The sequence below is a fragment of the Pinus tabuliformis genome, chromosome Q (genome assembly GCF_031772625.1).
Source record: "Pinus tabuliformis cultivar Carrire ecotype Pingquan chromosome Q, CPIR1, whole genome shotgun sequence".
In the NCBI taxonomy this organism is placed as follows: Eukaryota; Viridiplantae; Streptophyta; class Pinopsida; order Pinales; family Pinaceae; genus Pinus; species Pinus tabuliformis.
This window is the reverse complement of record NC_142296.1, coordinates 184,734,417-184,755,635: the sequence shown is the minus strand read 5'-3', so window position 1 is coordinate 184,755,635 and position 21,219 is coordinate 184,734,417. Positions and strand designations below refer to the sequence as shown.

Genomic DNA, 21,219 nt, shown 5'->3' with positions numbered 1-21,219 from the left:
GATTCCATGATTTGTAAACTCTTTTACTTGATTAATCTAATGATTTGTTGTACTGGAGGGCAAGGGGACACATTGGATCTTATGCAAGACTGCAAGTGGATCTCCATTTGGGGTTTGGTCTCCCTATATGGGGTCTAAGCCCTCCAGAGGGCCACATTGGCACTTGTAGGGTGAGCGTTGAAAGCCATGGGCCTTTGCCATAGCAGAGAGCACTTCATGGATCCCCAAACAACATTTAGTGATTTCTCATGTTCCACCTTTTTGGATGAGGATGATGCCCCTGGATAACCATGCTCAACCAACTTCACACTTGTACCACACACTCAGTAGAGGTCCCAGGGTCCAGATGAAGATGTGTCTCACCGTGGGAGATAAAAGGATGGCTTATGTCATCATCCTAGCCCTTATAGATGGTTTACAGGCATTATCGATCCACTTGGAGACCCATGAGGATGTCATTGTGCCTCCACACCCACTTGGGGACACCACACGTTACTTGCTTGGATATCAAGGGGCAACTCCTTATTCACTATGTTTGGAGCCTATTCTCTCACCTTGGCACACTTTGGACTCCACTAGACCTTCTCAATGGCCCAACGGCTCATTATGTTTACTATTTTTCCCTCTTGAGAAGCTTATTTTTGTATTATGGAGCTATCTTGGTGGGCGTGTCATTAAGGGATGTTATCATTGCACATTATTTTATTATTTGGGGTTTAATTAGGCCTAATTAGGCAAATCAAACTGTTTAGGAAGGATATAAATAGATGAGAGTCTCATTCATTCCTCTCATCATCACTGGGATTGGATTAGTATCTCTTGAGAGATTTTCGTACTTGTTTTTGGGATGAAATTTTTGGAGTTTTCGGATGCACTATGATGTTTGGATTTTCGCTATTGTATTTGGAGCTTCTTTCTATGCGAAGTTGATGAATGGGTATACTCTCTCTCTCATGTAAGTGAAATTTTAATGCTCTTCTTGTTATCTTACTTGCTTAATGCATGTTATTGTTATCATTATTCTTGTACGGGTTAAAGTAATGCAAAATTCTTCTAGAAACCTTGAATAAGTGTTTTAATGCATGTGTTGTTCTTTGCAATGTTTTAAAGCCGGAATCGGTGACCGGACCGGTCCACCTAATGAATCGGGTTTCGAATCGGAACCGGGTTTCGAACTGGAACCGGGTTTCGAGCCAGAACCGGTTGGACCGGGACTGGTCAGGTCTAAATGAACCGGTTTAAAAAAAATACATTAAATAATTATTTTTTAATGAAAAAAACTATTTTTAAGATTTAAAACCATGATTCCAAGCCAATAGAAACAAAATATGCAACTTTTCTCATCTTGATCTATATACCATGTAAAGGTGAATATATCAAAATGGCATCGAGCGCAATACATATCCGCAACAAAATACATAATCAATGAGGCTCTAAATGGCCTCTAGAGTCCGAAAACAATGTTCTAAGCTATGGGGTCACTGAACTACTACAATTCTACATATTAGTGATCAACAACATGATCACTCCTCATCATGATCAAACTCATCACCACTACTAGACAAGAGATTATCAACATGAGCTACATAAATAATATGCCTCCGAGTTTAAGGACTCCTAAAACTCCTAAAAGCTATTGTAGCCCTTCTTGAACAATGTTATAATCCGTTTGTTGTGTAAACGAGACGATAGTGTTTGTAAATCTCTTTTTTGTTATTTTTTATATTCATTCTGTAGAGTTCTTAGGTCTAATATCTATTTTTTGCAGGGCTAGTCTCAACCACTAATATGCGGTGTCTACATTAATGAATTTTCTATTCAGCATAATTGTGATTGTAGATCTAAATTTTTCACTAATGTTTCTAGATTTCATGTTTTAAGCATCAGGAAATTATTTGAGTGCAAATAAGTGTATCACATTGATGTAAAATTACCGCAATTACTCCTACAAGTCTATGTTTTTTAAATGATCAAATAGTGTATACAACTATTGTTTTCTGGAGAAGGGAAAATATTATCGGAAATTATTAGTTGTTGGACACATTTTTTTATTACTTGATTTTTTCCATTGAGATGGGATTCTTTGCAAGTTTTGGAGAGCATTTTGTTAGTTGCTCTCGTGGGATCTGTTACCGCTCAAACTAGTAGGGGTCCTAGGAGGGGATCCTATAGAGCAACTACTAGGTCAAGTTGCAACAATGGAGCAATAGCCCACTGTCACCTCAGCTATAACTCCCTGCTGTTTACGGACTTTCACCGATGGGAGGAGACCCAATATAGCAGGGATCACAAGGATGAAATGTCAATGAATGGTGGAGAGTGATCCCTAAAACCTATTCACCAGAGAGACTCAATTGAATGGCTTACTTGCTTAAGAAGCAAGGTGATGGGCTCTCTAGGATGGGATAGGAGGATGTTTAAGCCTAGGTTTGAGGAATATCCCTTGACAAGAAGCTTCCTTGACCTAAGAATCCTTGTGGAGAAATGGTTTCAATGCAATCCTTGTGGAATTTGAGTTATAAAGTTGTGGGACCACAAAGAACAAAACTGGACCCAAACTAGGTCAAGAATGTCAAGTTGATCAACACTGGAAAGGCTTGACCAGTTTAGGGAGGAGAATAGGATCAAAGGACAATTTCTCTTTTGAATTTTAAATGTAATGATCCAAGTGAGGACACTAACCCAAATCAACCCAAGGAAATCGATGGTCTTATGGCTAGGGCTTGCTATATCTCGGGATTCGACTATCGGATTTGCCTCAAACTTGGAGGACCTCTTGAGAAAACCCAGGGTAGTAATGGACCAAAATTCAAGGGTTTTGAATGGCTACAAAGGATTTCACTTGATGCCCTAGGTGACCTACTATGGTTAGGCCTAGAATTGGGGGAGATGAGAAAAGAAAGGTAATTTTGACCACCAAAGGGATGCGAGGATCAGTGCCTTTCTTCTTGGGCTTAATGGAGTCAAGATACACCTAGATCGAGAATTTTCATATGCTAAGGAGCCCTAGATGACTTTCGCTAGCCTTTCAAGGTGCAACAACAAGGTCATTTAGGGATTTATACTTTGAATTGCAAAGGAGATGAAGTTTCAAGGGATTTCAACGTATGAGGTGCCTCTAGGAACATTCACCCACTCCCTCAAAGAACCAGTGTTTTAAAAACTGACCGGTTTGAACCGGTAACCAGTCAAATCAACTAGTTAGCTAGCCCACTAGGTCAAACCAGCAGAAAAACCTGGTTTGACCCTCCATTTCGCCAAAAAAGTGGGCAAACTGGTCCTAACCGACCGGTTGAGGACGGAACACGCCGGTTTGTGATCAAACCGGCCGGTTTTGTCCTAAACTGACCGATTTATTGCCAGAGCAACTATAAACCCCACAAAATGCATTTTTGTGAGTTTTGAAGCTATTTTGAGGGAAATTTGGGGTTGTTTTCCTCCAAAAATAGTCCCTCCAAGAAAAACACGCCTACCCTCTCATTTTCCTAACACATCTCAACCCTAACAATGTTGGAAATAAATGGTAATGTTAAGTTCTTAAAGTAATTTCATCCTTTTACTTAAATTTTTAACATTACCATGAAATGACTCAGGATGTTTGAGAGTAGTTTCGACCTCATTGGATTTCATATGGAGAAACTAGAATTTTAGATTTCACTCAAAATTCAGCAAACTTAATGGTTTTCAAGATTTCATGGTTTGGGGGTTTGCAATGTTTCCATTTGATTCTATCATGCGTGAGGGTATGAGATTGGCATTTGATCAAGAGCATGAAGCCCTTTAAGAACCTTGATCGTGGTGGCATTGATTGTTGAACTTTGTTGATGTTGGTGGTACTAATTGTTGAACTCCTTTACCATGGCTTTAATAAGAATGCACCCTTCACTCAAAGGAAAACAACTAGTTAGGCATGCTAATCTTTTTCTACCACATTATAAGGTTGAGGAGATGGACCCTTCACTCAAACCAAAATCATTGGTTAGGCATGTTAAAACTTTTCAATTTCTATCATGTTATAAGGTTGAGCAATCTAAGTCTGAAGACTTTGAGCTAGATGATGTTCATGTATCTCTTGTTGATGATGTTTATGTATTTCTAGTAGCGTTGAATCAATGATGAGTTTCATGAGTGACCATGTTGATCAGTGATTTGTAGTTTTGATGTCTATTTTTGCTACTACTACTAAAGTTGTAGAGGAGTTTTAGGAGTCCTCAAACTCGGAGGCATATTATTTATGTAGCTCATGTTGATGATCTCTTGTCTAGTAGTGGTGATGAGTTTGATCATGATGAGAAGTGATCATGTTGTTGATCACTGATATGTAGACTTGTAGTAGTCCAGTGACCCCATAACTTAAGGCATTGCTTTTGGATTCTAGAGGCCATTTAGAGCCTCATTGATTATGTATTTTGTTGCGGATATGTATTGCACTTGATGCCATTTTGATATATTCACCTTTACATGGTATATAGATGAACAAACCTTGCATATTTTCTTTCTATTGGCTTGGAATCATGGTTTTAAATCTTAAAAATAGTTTTTTCATTAAAAATTAATTATTTAATGTATTTTTTTTAAATTGGTTCATTTAGACCCGACCAGTCCCGGTTCGAAGCCCGGTTCATTAGGTGGACTGGTCTAGTCACCGGTTCTGGTTTTTAAAACATTGATTGTCATACCTTACATTGACCAACAATAGAACTATAACTCCTAAAGTGATGTGCCCCACTCTTTTTGTGTTCAACTCACCCTCCTAGGTAAGTAAAGGGGAACAAGTTGGGAGCAACAAAATATAACACTCCCTCTTTGTGAGGAACATGTTCTCCACCAACCGTATTTTCTCTTTCAGAATCTCAAACTTCCCCATTGCTAGCGGTTTTGTCAGAGTGTCTACAACCTACTACCACACAAACTCTCACCAAGGTTGTCAAAGTCCTAATTCACAAAGTGAAGACCTAAGGACAACTTGCAGAGCTTATCCATTGATGCCTCAGTAAATTACCCTCACTCTTTAGGTTGAGTCTACTCCATTGAAAGAAGGGAATCCCTAAGTTAGTCTAAGTCTAGCTGAATATTAGGAATGAAATGGTTACTAAGACATACTTTAGATCTGGTTTTTATATGTGAAAATATTGTTCGAAATTCCAGATCTATATGAAAGAAATGAGTCTAATAGAGATCATGCGTTTGAGGAAATTTTCTTAGACTTAATGGAAATCTGAATTATGATATTATAAATATAATTTCCAGATTTATAAAATTGAAAATAAAAGGATAAATTTTGAAGTTTTTTGAGTAGTTGGAACACAATATTAGTCCCTAAACATCCTTGGGCTTATGGAATTTATGAGGCAAGGTCTTATGAGCTTCTTTTTCTGATGAATAGGGCTGATTACAGAGGAAACACGCGAGCTACAGCCATCTATTCTTGCTGTTTACAAATTCAGAATTCAGATTTAGAATCTTAATGAGGGAACATCCATCAAATATGCAAGGAAAGGGTGTTTACAACTGAAAGAAGGGAATTTCTAGCAAGTTATGATCAAGAAATTTCACTTTCATTCACTTTCAGACAGGAAAAACACTGAATTTTCGAGAGGAAATTAACCATCCATAAATTCACTTAAACTGTGAACAACAATATCTGGATTAAACTCCCATTGAATCACTTCACAAGAGATGATAATTCCATCCTCTATATTCAGAAAAATAGTTCCAACAACAAAAGCCTCAATCTCCAAGCAAGCTACATTAATATGCCAAACAGTAGCGTGTCTCCACAAAATTTTAACAACCACTACAATAGGAAGAGCCTTATTTATATGGTTTTTTGTCTCAACAACATCCTCAATAAATAATAATATCTCTACCAAAACCCTAGATCTATCCTAGGAAGCCATAAAAGAACATTACCCCTCAATTAGCTTGAGAGGACAAGTCAAACATCGAACAAAATAGGTGTAGCCATTCCACATGTACAAATTTCCAAGCATGTGAGCTCAAGAAGGTGGTGCACCCTCCTAAGAATAACAAAAGAGCAAATCAAGGCTCCAATATCTTCCCCAAAATGAGAAAGTTGAAAGTGTCAAGATGCCAATAAATGGTAACTAATCCCTTACTTGGTGCACCCTCATAGATTCCTCCAATAAATCAATAAAATAACCAAAGAGAAGTGCAACCTCTAATGAAGTGGCCACATGAGAGAATTAAGAAGATAGGAAGAGTGCTCCTCAAAACAAGTGCAAATACCCTCCTCCAACATGGTACAAGTGGTCTTAAATGTGTTGAGAAGTCAAAATTGATAAAATAGTTTCAAGAACACCAACCAAATCTTAACTAACTCTAGGAAGAAGGGGACAACCCTATAAGCAATAAAATAGTAATAAAATGTGAGAGAACCTCAATGTATGTGCCAATCATGGTGAGTGCCCTACTCAAAATCATCAACCACCACTTAATAATATCAATACAAGTGTGAAACCAAGCCAAAGAATGAAGGTGCTCTAGTAGTTAGCCTCCATGTGGCTAAAATAGGGTTAGTGAACCATTGAATAGTTAAACCAACATGAACATGTGTGCATCAACGATAGTGTTCTATCAAAGGGGTGTCTCTATGTTATAACAAAGTGGTATAACCATCATAAAACCTCAAAGTACCTAGGCACTCTCATTGTGGCTCCACAACACGTCTACTATATCAAAATAACCACCATAATGCCTAGAAAAATGTGAAAAAGGGTATATATGCCAATTGATCCATAATGAAATAATGCCAATAATACCAAGATGAAAACATAGGTAAGATGTAACCAAAGTGCTAGAGACCTCCACTTAACCTAATCATGTGATGAGTAGACAACATAGGAATATAACCGTGGCAAATGCCATATCCATCATGAACAAGATATAAACTCGGAATACCATCAAAAGGATAAATATATCATAACTAGAAATCTCTCTAAGCTCTAGGGGCATAAACCAATAAGTCTACACCATATACTTTCTTCCAAACATTGCAACAACTAATTGTTGAGGTAGTTAGTCAAAACAAGCCATAAAGGAAATGCTAGGAAAAGTGTGTGCCAAACCATAATAATCCCCTGTATCTGTCAATCATTCATCAATACATCTACAAAATATTTCCCCATGAAATGTATAGGATGACCCGCTTAAAAATAATGGATGACATAACGTACAAATCAATCGAAACATAGTCAAGGACTACGACTCCCTTATGTAAATTGTCTCCTAGGAAATGGTATTGGATATCAATGTTCTTGAAGCGAACATGAAACAATAGAGTCTTAGAGATCTTTATGTGGCTCTAATGGTAACATTGCACTATAGTGGTCTCTTGTTGGAATAAGGAATTATTGAGGGGGGCGGGGGATTGAATAAGTAATTAACACTTTTAACAATATTTAAGATGAATATCTAAAGTTTAAATTGCAAATACTCAAACATCACATGAGATACCATCATTCATACATATTGGAACACACATATTTACGTGGAAACCCTTCCGAGAGAAAAACCACCAAATCTTATTTTGTATTATGATGATAATCAAGGCACCAACTTTGATTACATCATTTGTTTGTGAGCTCCCACTCACAAGAAGTCCCAACCCTCTTCAAATTAGCAACCCACAACTTGCCTAGAGGCTCCAACCTCTTATAAATGCAGGCCTCTACCTGCTTCAACAAACTATCCTATTTTTCATACAATTTTTAGACTAAAAACAATGACCTACTTCTATTACATAAAAGCATAAATAACTTAGTCTATTGTCTCTTACAACTCCTTCCTCTTTGCTCTGCATGCACACTCTCAGTTGCGCTCATCTCTGCTACTTAAACTTTGTTGCACCCTCTGCTCTTCTCTTCACCACCTCAACATTGGCACACCTCCTTTCAACCACAACTCACTAGTGTACACAATTGCACTCAACACACTCAACATTTTCTCAACACCAACACTTTCTTTCATCAATTCTTTTAAGAGGGTAGCATTTTTCAGCCTCTTAGTTCAAGATCATACATTATGTAATACTCCTAATGGAGAAATTAACAATAATACCGAAACAATGTATAAGGAGTAGCAAAATAGATAAAGAATCACAACCCAAATCAAAACACAGACAACAACAAAAAATTATGAACCATTTTATTAATATACCTAGGAACGAGTCATAAAATGAGCTGAAATGATAGAACTTGGGCTTGCTGTGTAAGCTGAGAAAAACCTAGAAAGATAGCCCGAACCCAAGTGTGGAAGTGTCCCTGGAGTGATATGCACCCTACCTAGAAATAATTTGTTGTTGGCTACTGGCTGGAATGTTGATCTCAAGGTTGAATATTGCTCGGAATGCTCTAAAAATTTAACCTGAAATCCTCTCACCAAACCCAGAAATGATTTGGGCTGAATCTAGATGATGAAGCCCTCCAAAAATAGTGCAAATGGCTATTTGGCTAGCTATACACCTTACTAGAATTCCAACCTATATACTACTCATAAAATTCTAAAACTTTAGCCACGACCTCTCCTCCTAATGTCTACAAAAACCCAGAAAGGGTTTGATCTAATTCTAGCTGGCCCAAGAGCCCCCAAATAGTGCGAATTACCCTCTCTGACTGGCTATGCGCACTAGAATAACTCTGCTAAGATGTGTCGAAATCCCCCCTGAGATGCCACTACAATTCTACACAAATTCCCCTCTAAAAACTACCTCTTTCTCCAACCCAATCTCCTTTGGAAATAAACCCTCTACTCGTGCGCAAGCTTTATCCAATGAGCTCTGCGCACTGCCAAAAATGAGAAATTCGGTCCTAAGATAGTGTTAATCTCCAACCCTGCAAATTCACCCCAAAATCACTGGCACCAATGGAAAACACCACTTGCAAAATAGTCGGAACTCTAACCCACAGTAGTTGGTTCTCTAATGAGTAACTCATGTTGCCTCTGTGCCCAAGGGGTGCGCAAAATTGGATGATCCCTGCCATGAAACTCTATGGAAAATCTTGAAATAAACTTCCCAAAATTCCTCTCTAGAGAGACACTCTAAGTTCTCCGAAATGAGGGTGGAATTCTGCCTTGAACTCCTGCACTAAACAACAATGCTCTTGCTGTGCTCAACAACAACAAGAGAGTTCAAGTTCTGAAGATAGATAAGAAAAGATGATCAACAAATGAGTCCATACTTCTGTTATAATTTTTCCATGTTTCTAGACTCCTTTTTAATATTATTTTATTGGTGGGGGCCATTTTCCACTAGGAGACTTTTGCTGCCATTTAAATAAAATAATAATTTTCCTCTATTCTCCAATAAAATATTATTTTGTTCCCATTCTCCAATAAAATAATAATTTCTCTGCATTCTCCAATAAAATATTATTTTGTTGTCATTCTTCATTAAAATAATAATTTCTATTTTTCTCCCATAAAATAATATTTTCCCACTTTTATTAATATTACCAAAAATTGGCAAAACTCCTTTGTGATTTTTGCACTTACAAAATTGGAAAACATTACACTAATTGAAATAGAGTATTCCAATTAGAACAAAAGCAACACACTATTAGTGAATTTAATTTCATAGTAGTTTCTTGCCCGATACCAGTGACATTTTACTTTTCATTTCATAGTAGTTTCTTGCCCGATACCAGTGACATTTTACTTTTCAGTATGCCTCGCCTTTGTTATTAAATGATCATAGTACCTTAAGAGGACACTCGACATGGTCTTTTCTCCTATAAAATAATATTTTTCCACTTTTATTAATATTACCAAAAATTGACAAAACTCCTTAGTGATTTTTGCACTTACAAAATTGGAAAACGTTACACATTAATTGAAATAGAGTATTCCAATTAGAACAAAAGCAACACACTATTAGTGAAATTAATTTCATAGTAGTTTCTTGCCCAATACCAGTGACATTTTACTTTTCAGTATGCCTCGCCTTTCTTATTAAATGATCATAGTACCTGAAGAGGACACTCGACATGGTCTTTCTTCTCCTACGAACTGCCTAAAGGGATCCTCCATTTAACTTAGCGTGGCACAAAAAGTACTTTGATTATTTCCTGAACAGTTCGTAAAGGAAGCCCATTACTGAAATATATGCGCTCCACCAGCTCCATCGACCAAGTTCTGTCAGTTAGTACAGTGCAGTGTCGTGGGCCTTAACTCCTTTGCGTGAATGAGCTCCTTCAGGATCTGTCGGCAATTCCGACATTTACAGGACTTGGCAAAGGTTATAATTGCAGCCCCAAATCTGTCTATCTGCCAAATTTAGCGAAATCCTCCAAATATGGCGTTCATGCCAAAACAATTGCTAACCCTTTCAAGCCCACTAGTGCTTAGCCCTCAGCACTTAAGTGCATAGGCGTAAGCCTTTATATAGCGAAGCCAATAGTACTTTGTTTAAACCCCCACAATGATTTTCCATTGCATAAGCCTGTGGGCCCTTGGTCAATTTAACACAAAATTGCCACAAAATTGATCCCTAGGCACACCTTTACATCACATGACAGAACTGTCAAGTGTCGGCAACATCTCTGTTCCTCGGATCCTTTACCCCGACCATTCACAATGGTGTGCCTTCGAAAATCTTCGGGTAAGACCGTCAGGGTTACGTGTCTTGGTGGGTCCCTTTCTCCAAACTCACGCCAATCTAAGGCCTCTCGGGAATACGTGGCCTTGCCACTTGGCACAATTGGCCCTACCTTTTATTTGCACCAAACTGAAATCGGCCGAGATTACGTGTCGTAACCACTAAGCTTGCCACATTGTCCACCACCTCCTCCCAGCACCCTGTCACCACTGGGCCCCATTTGAAACTCCTTACGAGGATTGACGGAATGTTATTTGTCGTAGATTTTCCCATCCCTTGGACCTGTTACACCAGGCTTTTCAAATAGCAGTTGTCTATAACGCGACTTTTTGAAAGTCTTTCCGGCGGGTTTTTCCGGTCGAAATCCGGCAGGAATTTATTGGAATCGCAAGTTTGATAGCTAGTTTCTGTACAATGAAAGCGTCCCAGGGGTTTTCGAGGGTGCTGAATCCAAATATGCAGTTAAAATACCATTTTAACTGCAACAAATCAAGATTTAACCTCCATTTCTTCTGCCGGATTCCGTCACCGGAATCTCCAAAAAGTCGCATTATAGACAACTCCTTTCAAATACACCTCACTACTAAAACACCGGGGACAATCCTCCAGAGTGACATTAGATGTGCCACGTGTTGCTTCCTGAGTGGTCCACGGGTCACTCATTTTTGGCTCACTTGGAGACTCAAAAGTGCCAAATCTACATGTCATGTGTCACTATCCAGGAGTGCCATGTCACCCTAAGATTTTAAGTTGTTGACGTCATGCTGACATCATCTCAGGCATTAGAGCTGCTAATGTCACGTGCCATCGTGGCTCCACAGTGTCTCTATCAGTCAATCATATCACATCAAGTGTCCTTGCACCATTGGGCTATGCTATCAAGGGTATAGAGGAAAGGGGGTCCTGGGCTTTTGGGTTTTCCGCGATTTTCTTTTATAAAAATATAAGATTCGGGACGACAATTTTTGGCAACAACAATAGATAGAGTGTTTGTCATCTCCCTAGGCCCGTCTCTGCGACGATAAACCTTGATGACTCCATTTTGCGCAAACCGCCCTGAGATTTGATTGGCTGTCACTCTACGCCTGCGCCAGCTCATCCTAGACCCTAGATCCCCAACACTTTGGTACTATGCTACCTTTGAAAACTCTCAGGGAAATAATTCTGGGGTGACATGTTCCGGGCAAGACCCGCACTGTACCTCGTGAGCTTTCTGTTGGTTCTCCACTCCAACACTGCGCCAGCTCCTTCGTTCACTGCCAATGGTTTTCGCGAAACCACCTTTTGTGGTTTCATGGTAAAGGGGGGACGGGGTTCGCTTTTAACAAGGACCTTCAATCACACGCTTAGTGGTTTGGACAATCGAAATCCAGCCCATCATGAACCCCCCCTGTTGTTTAACCCTTTGGCAAGCATGGCCCCCTGCTCTTTCTCTGATGAGTTAGAGGTGACGTATGGCGCGTGATCCACCCACAAACTTGCCCATAGTTTAGTTTTCGTTCTGCCAGCTCCCCACCAACTTTGGAGAACCTTGCCAAACTTATCACCAACTAACCCATATCTTTCAATTTTGGAGGCCTTTTTTGGACTTTAGCATATCGTTGGAAAGCTCTTTCCGAGCACTATTCAAGTGCGCTACTTCCAGGAACATCTAAGATGATTTCCTTGAGCAAAAATGATCTCAAAGGCTGAGACAACTAACCACCATAGTTATAGCTTATTCAATTGACCTGCTACTATGATGGTTCTCTATTAAATATTGCAGCTACCAGAAGACTCCCCTGAACTTGACACGCCATGCATCTACCATCCTTACCCATTTGACATCAATGCCAACATTATGCTCAATAATATCTCCCTTTGCCATTGATGGCAACAATTCCAGACCTTGTTGTAGCAACTCCCCTTGACATTAAGCAGGGTTCTCTGCATCTCTACACTCAATAATTTCTTCTCCCATCATACCACTCAGCAATTTATTCTCCCATTTGACAACAATGAAAAGGATGCACCAAATGAAAGAAACTCCCTGTGAAACCTACCCTTTAATTGAACAAACAAGTTGAGTAGTTTGCCAAAACTCATTCAAATTGAGTCATTTGGTTGTAGGAGAAACAACTCCTATTTGTTGCCTGAGATACTTAAAGGGTTCTCGTGCCAAAGTCTTTGTGAATATATCTGCAAGTTGTTCATTAGTGGCCACATATTAGAGTCGAACAACATTAGCAGCGACTTGTTTTCTTAAGAAGTGATACTTGATTGGAATATGCTTGGTATTTGAATGCATGACAAGATTTTTAGAGTTGTTGATAGCACTAGTGTTATCACACATTATTGAAATTGAATCTATCAACTCTACCTTGATGTCCTTTAAGGTTTGCTTCATCCAAACAATTTGTGTCCAGCAAGTAGTTGTAACAATGTACTCAGCTTCAGCTATAGATAATGAGATTGAGTCATGTTTTTCGCTGACCCAGGACACACGACAATCTCCCAAAAAGAATGTTGCTCCAGAGGTGCTTTTCCTGTCATCAAGGCTACTAGCCCAATCAGCATCAATATAAGATTTTAACTTAAAATCTTTACCTCTAGCATACCACAAGCCAAAGTTTGTTGTGCCTTGCAAGTATTTGAAAATTATTTTTACAACATTGACTGGCTTTCTCTAGGGCTAGCTTGAAATCTGGCCAATAGGCCCACTGCTTGCATTATGTCTGGGCTTGAGGCAGTGAGGTACATCAAGCTTCTAATCATTGATCTGTAGACTATCTTATTTACAAGAGGGGTTTCATCCTCTTTACATAGCTTACAATCAATAACCATGGTGGTACTAATTGGCTTTCATTCTTCCATCCCAAATTTCTTCGGAGTTTCTCTTAAATACTTGGATTGAGAGATGAAGATGCCATTTTTATATTGAGTAATTTTCACCCGAGGAATAAGGATAGTTCTCCTATCATAGACATCTCAAATTCTTTCTGCATTGACTCAGGAAACCAATGTCCCATCTGTTTCAAATCATTGCCAAAGATAATATCATCTACATGAACCACAACAACCAGCAAATGATCACCTTTCGATATATATACACGTTATTATCTGCAGTCCCTTTTTTGAAACCTTGTCGCTGAATATATTTGTCCAATCTGGCATACAAAGCTCTATGGACTTGTTTTAGCCCATACAGATCCTTTTTCAGTCTTCAAACATAATCTTTGTTTTCTAAGAGCACAAACCCCATCTGGTTGTTCTATGTATACTTCCTCGTCCAGATCTCCATTGAGAAAGACCAATTTCACTTCCATTTGATATAACTCGATACTCTTATGGCTGGCAAAGCAGAAATGTATTGATGGCTTCCGATCTTGCTACAGCGGCAAAGGTCTCTTCAAAGTCTATCCCTTCTATCTGTGCATACCCTTTGCAGACTAGTCTTGCTTTGTTCCTTATCACTTGTCCTTCCTCATTTAGCTTATTTTTAAAGACCCATTTGGTGCCTATAATGTTTTTTGTCTTTGGGTCTAGGGACAAGCTCCCAAGTGTCATTTTTCTCAATTTAGTCTAATTCTTCATTCATTGCCTTCACCTAGAACTTGTCTTCATGTGCTTAACTGAGATTTTTGGGCTCGATTTGTGATAGTAGGGCAAGATTTGCATAGCTTGGACTGCCAAGGAATTTCATCCTAGTTTGAACACCGAGTCTACAATCACCAATAATTTGACTTTTTGGGTGTTGTTTCTGCACATACCTGGAAGGAGTTTTGTGCCTCTATGTTGCCTCTTCTTCTTCGTCTTCTTCTTCTACTTCTGCTTCTTGATCTGAGAATCTGGAGGTTGAATCTTCTTCTTCACCTGAGTTCTCGTTTTCTCTAGATGGCTTTGAATGTGGTAGTATTTCATCCACTACAATATCAATGCAATCTTCAACCCTTTTTGTCCTCTTGTTGAAGCACTTGTAGCCTTTACTCTTGGCTAAGTATCTAAAAAATATACCCTTATCAGCTCGAGAGTCGAATTTTCCAAGATCTTTATCATTTCCCTTGATATAATATTTGCTCCCAAATACTTTGAAGTGTTTCACTAATCCTGGTTTCCCTTTCCATAATTCATAAGGAGTCTTATCACTTTTAGCCCTGATTTGTGTCTTGTTTGCTAAATAGACAGCTGCTTGTGCTGCTTCTCCCTAGAAGGTGTGTGGAACCTCCCCTTCATCCAGCATTGCTCTGACCATCTCATGAAGTGTTCTATTCTTTCTCTCTACTACTCTATTCTGATGTGGTGTTCTAGGTACTGAGTATTGCCTTCTTATGCAATGTTCTTCACAAAATTATTCAAACTCTCTGGAGGTGAATTCTCCTCCCCTGTTTGATCTTAAGCATTTAATCTTTAGATCTTTCTCATTTTCAACTTGAGCTTAGATATCTTAAACTTTTTCAGCGCTATTGATTTTCTTTCAATAACATTATCCAAGTGGCCCTGGTAAAATCACCAATAAATAAAATCAAGTGCCTTTCTCCTCTTGGGATATTTGTTCTTATAGGACCACAAATGTCAGTGTGAACCAACTCTAGAGGTTTAGAGGATGAGAATTCCTTTGTCTAAATTGAGTCCTTGTCTGCTTGCCAAACTAGTATGACTTGCAAATTGAGCTATTGACTTTGAAAATCTTGGCAATCCTCTAACTACTATTTTGTTGATCTTTATTAGGTTGTTGAAATTTATATGACCAAGTATTCTATGCCACAACCAAGTTTTACTTGTCTTACTCAGGTAGAAGCTTTCACTGGAATCATCAAACACATGCACATTGATGTGAGTTTTGATTTCCTTTCCTACAAGCTTCTCGTTCTTTGCTTTTTGGATCTCACAGTATTTAGATTGAAAAGTCACATTGTAGCCATTATCACACATTTGACTTACACTGAGCAAATTGTGCTTGAGGCCTTCCACATACAACACATTTTGGGCCTTGGTCTTCTCATCGAGATTGACTATTCCCTTCCCCTTAATTTGTGTTGGAGCATTATTTCCAAAGGTGACATTCCCTTTATCCTTTCTTTTAGAAACAAGAATTTACTCTTGTCCCCAATCATGTGTTTAGAGCAACCACTATCCACATACCATTTGTTTTCTTGATCATGTGCAGACAAAGCAAGTCCACATTCCTCATTTTTCTCAGTCTTCTGCTTTCAAATGCTCTTGTCCCTAGGGATTGTTGGCTACTTAGTAGACTGTGGTTTGTAAAGGTACTCAAACTTGCTTTTGCACTCACTTGCCTTGTTACCAAAATTATTACACTTGAAACATTCAATTTCATCCATTAGGGGAGAGAAAGGATTCCTATTCCTAGGGAATGAGTTCCGAGCTCTAGAATTTTGATAATTTCTATATCTGAAATTTTCATCTCTTTCAACTTTAACAATTCTGCAATTAATGGCTTTATGTCCAAAGATATGACATTTATAGCAATGTCCATAGAACAACGAAAGGTACCTGATATTTAAAAATTGATGAGCTTGAGCTAATTTCTTGTACCTTTGTTGTCTTGTTGACTGATTTACATATTTGTGTGGAGGAATATTTGAGAAGTTAGCATTCTTGCTCCAATGTTGAGTGCTTCTCTGACTTGTTTTTGGTTATCTTCATTGACTCTACCTTGTAACACCTTTGCAATGCTCTAGGGGCCTTCGAATCTTGTGGACCTGAAACTTGTCTTTCCTTTAGAAGACTTTTGTGATTCAAAGTATCCCAGAACTGCCTTGTTCTCTGGAGACCTTTGACTACTCAAAATGTGATTTAATTTCTCTGTTCCTTTAGTAAGTTTTCTATCCAAATCCTTCTCAGATTTGGACTTCTCAAGGTCTATTCTCAAAGATACGATTTCTACTTCTAGACTATGACAATTCTCTTCCCATTTAAGAATCAAATCATTTAGAACCTCTTCCTTTCTTTTTTCTTCCTCCAACTTGACTTTTAGGGACAAAATTTCTCCTTTACATGTTTCTGAAATCATCTCCTCCTGTTTCTTGATCAGCTCTTGTTTCAAGAGTCTATTCTCATCCTTTAGTTTTTCACAAATCTTTTGTTTTTCTTCTAATTGAAGTTATAGGTTGTATTTTCTTTTAATGGCTTCTTCAAGTTTTCCTCTTTGATAAACAAACTCCTATCAGAGTTGTACATACCTTCTTCATCTCGCAACAACTTCTCTTTTAGTTGTTTGTTCTTCTTTCTGGCCTTCTTTAACTCATCAAGAGCACTAATGAGCTCCCCTTCAAGATCCACTACTCCTTCTTCTTCTTCCTCAAGGTTTGAGTCATTCTTGGATTTGGAGTCAACTTCGAATGCCATGAGTAAGCATTCATTAGGCTCACCTTCTGAAGAATCTTCATTGCTTGCTTCTGATGTAGTCCTCTTTGGAGTAGAACCCCTTCTTGAAGGATTTCTTCTTCTGATATTTTCGAGCTTTGTCTCTAGGCTTCTAATCATTATCCTTTTTTGGCTTTTATTTCAAAGAACACTTGGAGGCAAAATGCCCAACTCTTCCAAAATCAAAGGATTTGAAGGGTAGCTTGCCCTTATACTTGAACCACGTTTTAATTTTCTGGCAAAGTGAGCCAACTCTTGATCAGATTCACAACTGGAACATTCTTGGTGATCTTTGTGCTCCTTAGTCTTCTTAGACACTTTAAATGTTTCCTCCTTTGGTTCAGTCTTCTCTTTTCCTAATCTCATCTCATAGGTTGTGAGGGTTCCATGTAGTTGGTCCATTGTGAGATTTTTCAAGTCTATCATCTCCTCGATGGCTGATATTTTGGCATTGAATCTCATAGGTAGAGATCTCAAAACCTTCTAAAAAACTACTTCCTCTTTGAGATCTTCACCAAGTCCTCTAATCATGTTTGTTACTTCATCAACTCTAAGGAAATATTCTGCTATACTTTCTTCTTCATTCATCCTTAAGCTCTTGAATCTCATTCTGAAGGTTTGAAGCTTGGCTTGCTTAACTTTCTCATCTCCTTCATGACTCTTATTAAGTTTGTCCCACACTTCCTTGGTTGACTTACAGTGCATTACCTTTACTAGTTCAGATTGATTAAGACCAAAGAGAATGAAATTCTTGGCCTTTGCATTGTTCCCATATATCATTTTATCATCTGCATCTATAGGAGGGGTTGCTGGGACAACATAATCAACTAATACAGAGCTCCAAACATTTATCCCTAGGGACATGAGATAGGATTCCATCCTAACTTTCCAAAAAACATATTTTGTCCCATCGAAGCCTGGTATCTTACTTGAGTAAGCATCTTGATTCTATTGTCTAGACATGATTCCATATAGATGACTCAACTCCTTGGAAACAACGCCAAAAATGTTACCATAGAATCTAGTAGGCCTAGTGCAAAGCCTCACTAGGTAGGGAAAACCCTAGAGCAACAAAAATCCTAGAGCAACAAGAGATCGGCTACCATGTCACCTCAACGACCTTTCACTAGTTATTTAGTTGTATTTGAACCACAAGGGAGGCTACCCTATATAGATCACCTAAAGGATGTTCAATAAGAAGAGTTCAAGGTGATTGATGAGGTCTAATGAATGGGATAGGGTATTGGCGAAGCCTGGAAGGGTAAGATAATCTTTACCAAAGTACAAGCACTTTATCCCTAGACCACTTAAACAAATTAAAAGGCTATTATAAGTTAGGGTTTGATAGCTTTTCAATGATACAACATGCAATGTCATATAATAGGAAGAAGAAATAGTCTTACAATGATTAATCAACAAAAGATTGAGACTATTAGTTAGATATGTAGAGTTTAAGGTTTGCAATGGAGTTTTTATGGCCAAAACATTCATATGACAAACAATATAAAAGATGACGTCAGGTTTAGAAATAGAGTTTAAAAGTGAAAGAAATGTTAGATTTTTCTTTTTGATAATTATTTAGTGCAAGTCCTACCCTAACCCTAACCCTAGATATCTAGAATTAAAGAGAGAAGAGGGAAATTTTAGTAAAAGTAGAGGGGTTTGATCACCACCACCTAGATTAGTGCCTTGATCTAAATGGGCAATGGAATCACCTAGGGAAAATACAATGATGGACATGTTGAAGAGATTGAGATGACATAAGCCTCTACTTACAAACCTTAGCATCTTCCTTTTTAGGGAGATTTTAAATTTAAGAGGTGCAAAACTCAAAGTTCTCTTAATGGATTGAATGAAAACTATTTCACATACCATAAAGGAGCAAAAGTTTTAGATAAATTTAACAATTTTAACCATGGCACATGTAGAAACCCTACTTTACACAATATAACATGTAAAATATAGAAGATATGTAACACACTTACAAAACTTCCACAAGAATTTCTTCAATCAATCCCAAGAAACCAACGTCAAGCAAAAGATGCACATCCAAGAGAAATTCGCACAATAGAAATCACATTGCGGCCAAGTAGAAGAGAGAAAGAGATAATGTGCACTTCCAAATAGAGGAAAGTGTGATGAATGAATGATGATGATAATGAAATGAGGCTTCCCTCTATTCATATAAGGGCAGTCAAGTCTCATTTTCATAATTTTATGAGTACAACCCTAAAATGTTCACTTGAGCATTCAACAAGGTAAAAAGGTCACAAGTCGACCTTAAAATAGCTCCAAAACATATAACAAAATGCCAAAAATAGCCCACATGTGTGAGAGAAAATAGTCTCTACCATGATGTCATCCTCTAGAAATGATCAAGATCCATCAAGCAAGTGATGAATAGGTCCATGAGTGCTCCTCACTCCAAGAAATCCTTAAAATGCATGGGTACATCTCCAAAAGGTGCCTTCTTAACCACAACATCATCCATAAAGAGGCCTGCGTCACCCTTGTAGGGTTGTGGGGGTGATGTGGTATTATGCAAGGCAAGCGTTGGGGTTGAAGGAGAATGTGCAAGCTCTCCCAAGTCATCTCAATGATAACCATCCTCATGGGGGCTCCAGAATAAGCAACGTCCATTAAACAAGGTCAAGGCTAGCTTGGGGGCATCCTAGGTTCGTTTGTTAGTTTATGTAGCTTGGACAAGTGTTCTAGTCTCAGAAGGCGTCAATGAGACTAAGAACACAAATGGAATAATTATCTCCAATCCCAATTTATTTTTTCAAAGTGAAAATGTCTTAATTAGATTATTAACCAGTGTCTAATTATTTTCCTATCTAACTTAGGGAAAATGGTTAATTAATTAGTATTAATTGACACAAGTTGGTTTCTCTCTAATGACTTCTAGAAAAATAATTTGATGGAGTCAAGATGATCTTAGCTATCGATTGGGATTATATCGTCATCGTTGATTGCTCAACCAGAGATTATAAGAAGAAGTCAATGGGAATCTTGGAGATACAATTTGATTGAGCAAGAGAATAGTGACAACATGGGACACTAGCAGAGGGTTTCAACATTGATTGAGGAGAGGTTTGTCAGAGATATTTTTCACATTGATTACCAATTTCTCAGAGATAGAAAGAGGCTGAATTATTTTTGCAGAGGGAGGCTGAATTAGCTAGTGCGAGTGGCTAGTTTATAGTGCAAGTTGTCGACAGATCGATTTGTATTTCTAGTTGCTAGAGCGAATTGCTAGAGGCAGTGCGAGTTATTGGAGGCATTTTATCTTGCAAGAACGAATTTCCCGATGTAGTGTGAGTTGCCGGAAAGGTGAGTGTGCATTTCTAGTTGGCCATTGCAATTCTGGAAGGAAGTGAAAATATCCATTTGGAGGCTGATTTGATTTGCAAAGGTTTGATTTGGTGAGTTGAAGCGAAGAAAATAATTTTCCAATGCTTTGCCAATTTACGACAAGCAGTTTATGTAAATTTTCAATTACAGATTTGCTGAAGAATAATAAAACCCTCATTTGTAGAACTGGTTTTCCCCACATTGGGGTTTTTCCAGGGACAATTTGTCCAAAAATCTCATTGTTTATTTTATTTGTGGTGTTTTCTTAGTTCCCGTGGTTTATTAATTGGTGAAATTTGTAGTTGTGTTTTATTTAGTATTTGTAGTAAATTAATTTACTGGGACAAATAATTTGTTAAAAGATAGGTGAATAATTACTAGATAAATTGCAATAGAATTTTCACATGGTCTCAGAACAGATCTGAGGTGCAACAGATTATTGGAGAAGTTCAATGCAAGGTACAAGAGAGAAAATTGAGGTTTTGTAAAACCCAAATCAATTTTTTCCAGATTTACTTAGAGTTTTCTTATTCTTCAAAGATGGCTTCAGTTGATTTATGGGATCAGGACAAATTAGAGGGAGCATCAAACTTTGGCATATGGAAATAAAAAATCCTATTGATCTTTGAGGATAATGGTTTAAAGGAATATGCAACCAATGTTGTAGCCATACCGACAGATGTAGCACAACTCCTCACATACAAGAATGAAGATGCCAAAACCAGGTGCATTATGCTGGTTGGGGTCAATGATCACATTGTACCTCATTTAGCAGAAGAGGATATAGGGAAGAAGATGTAGGATGAAGTTTGTAAACTCTATCAAGATTCCAATGTGAACATGAAGTTGATCTTGAGGGAGAAACTTCAAACCACGAAATCGAA

General features: G+C 38.1%; 1 protein-coding gene across 4 annotated transcripts in view; it reads left to right on the top strand.

Moving 5' to 3' along the window:
* The window catches only part of LOC149218840 (uncharacterized), a 67,276-nt gene that overhangs the window by 28,254 nt on the left and 17,803 nt on the right, over positions 1–21,219 (top strand). The window contains exon 1 of one of the 4 annotated variants that reach the window (XM_089384167.1): positions 15,388–15,427. The exons of the other annotated variants lie outside the window; for them this stretch is intronic. Coding sequence (XP_089240293.1) covers positions 15,416–15,427 — 12 coding nt within the window. The 5' untranslated portion in view covers positions 15,388–15,415. Of the gene's footprint in view, positions 1–15,387; positions 15,428–21,219 lie in introns of those variants that run through there. 4 annotated transcript variants of the gene reach the window in all.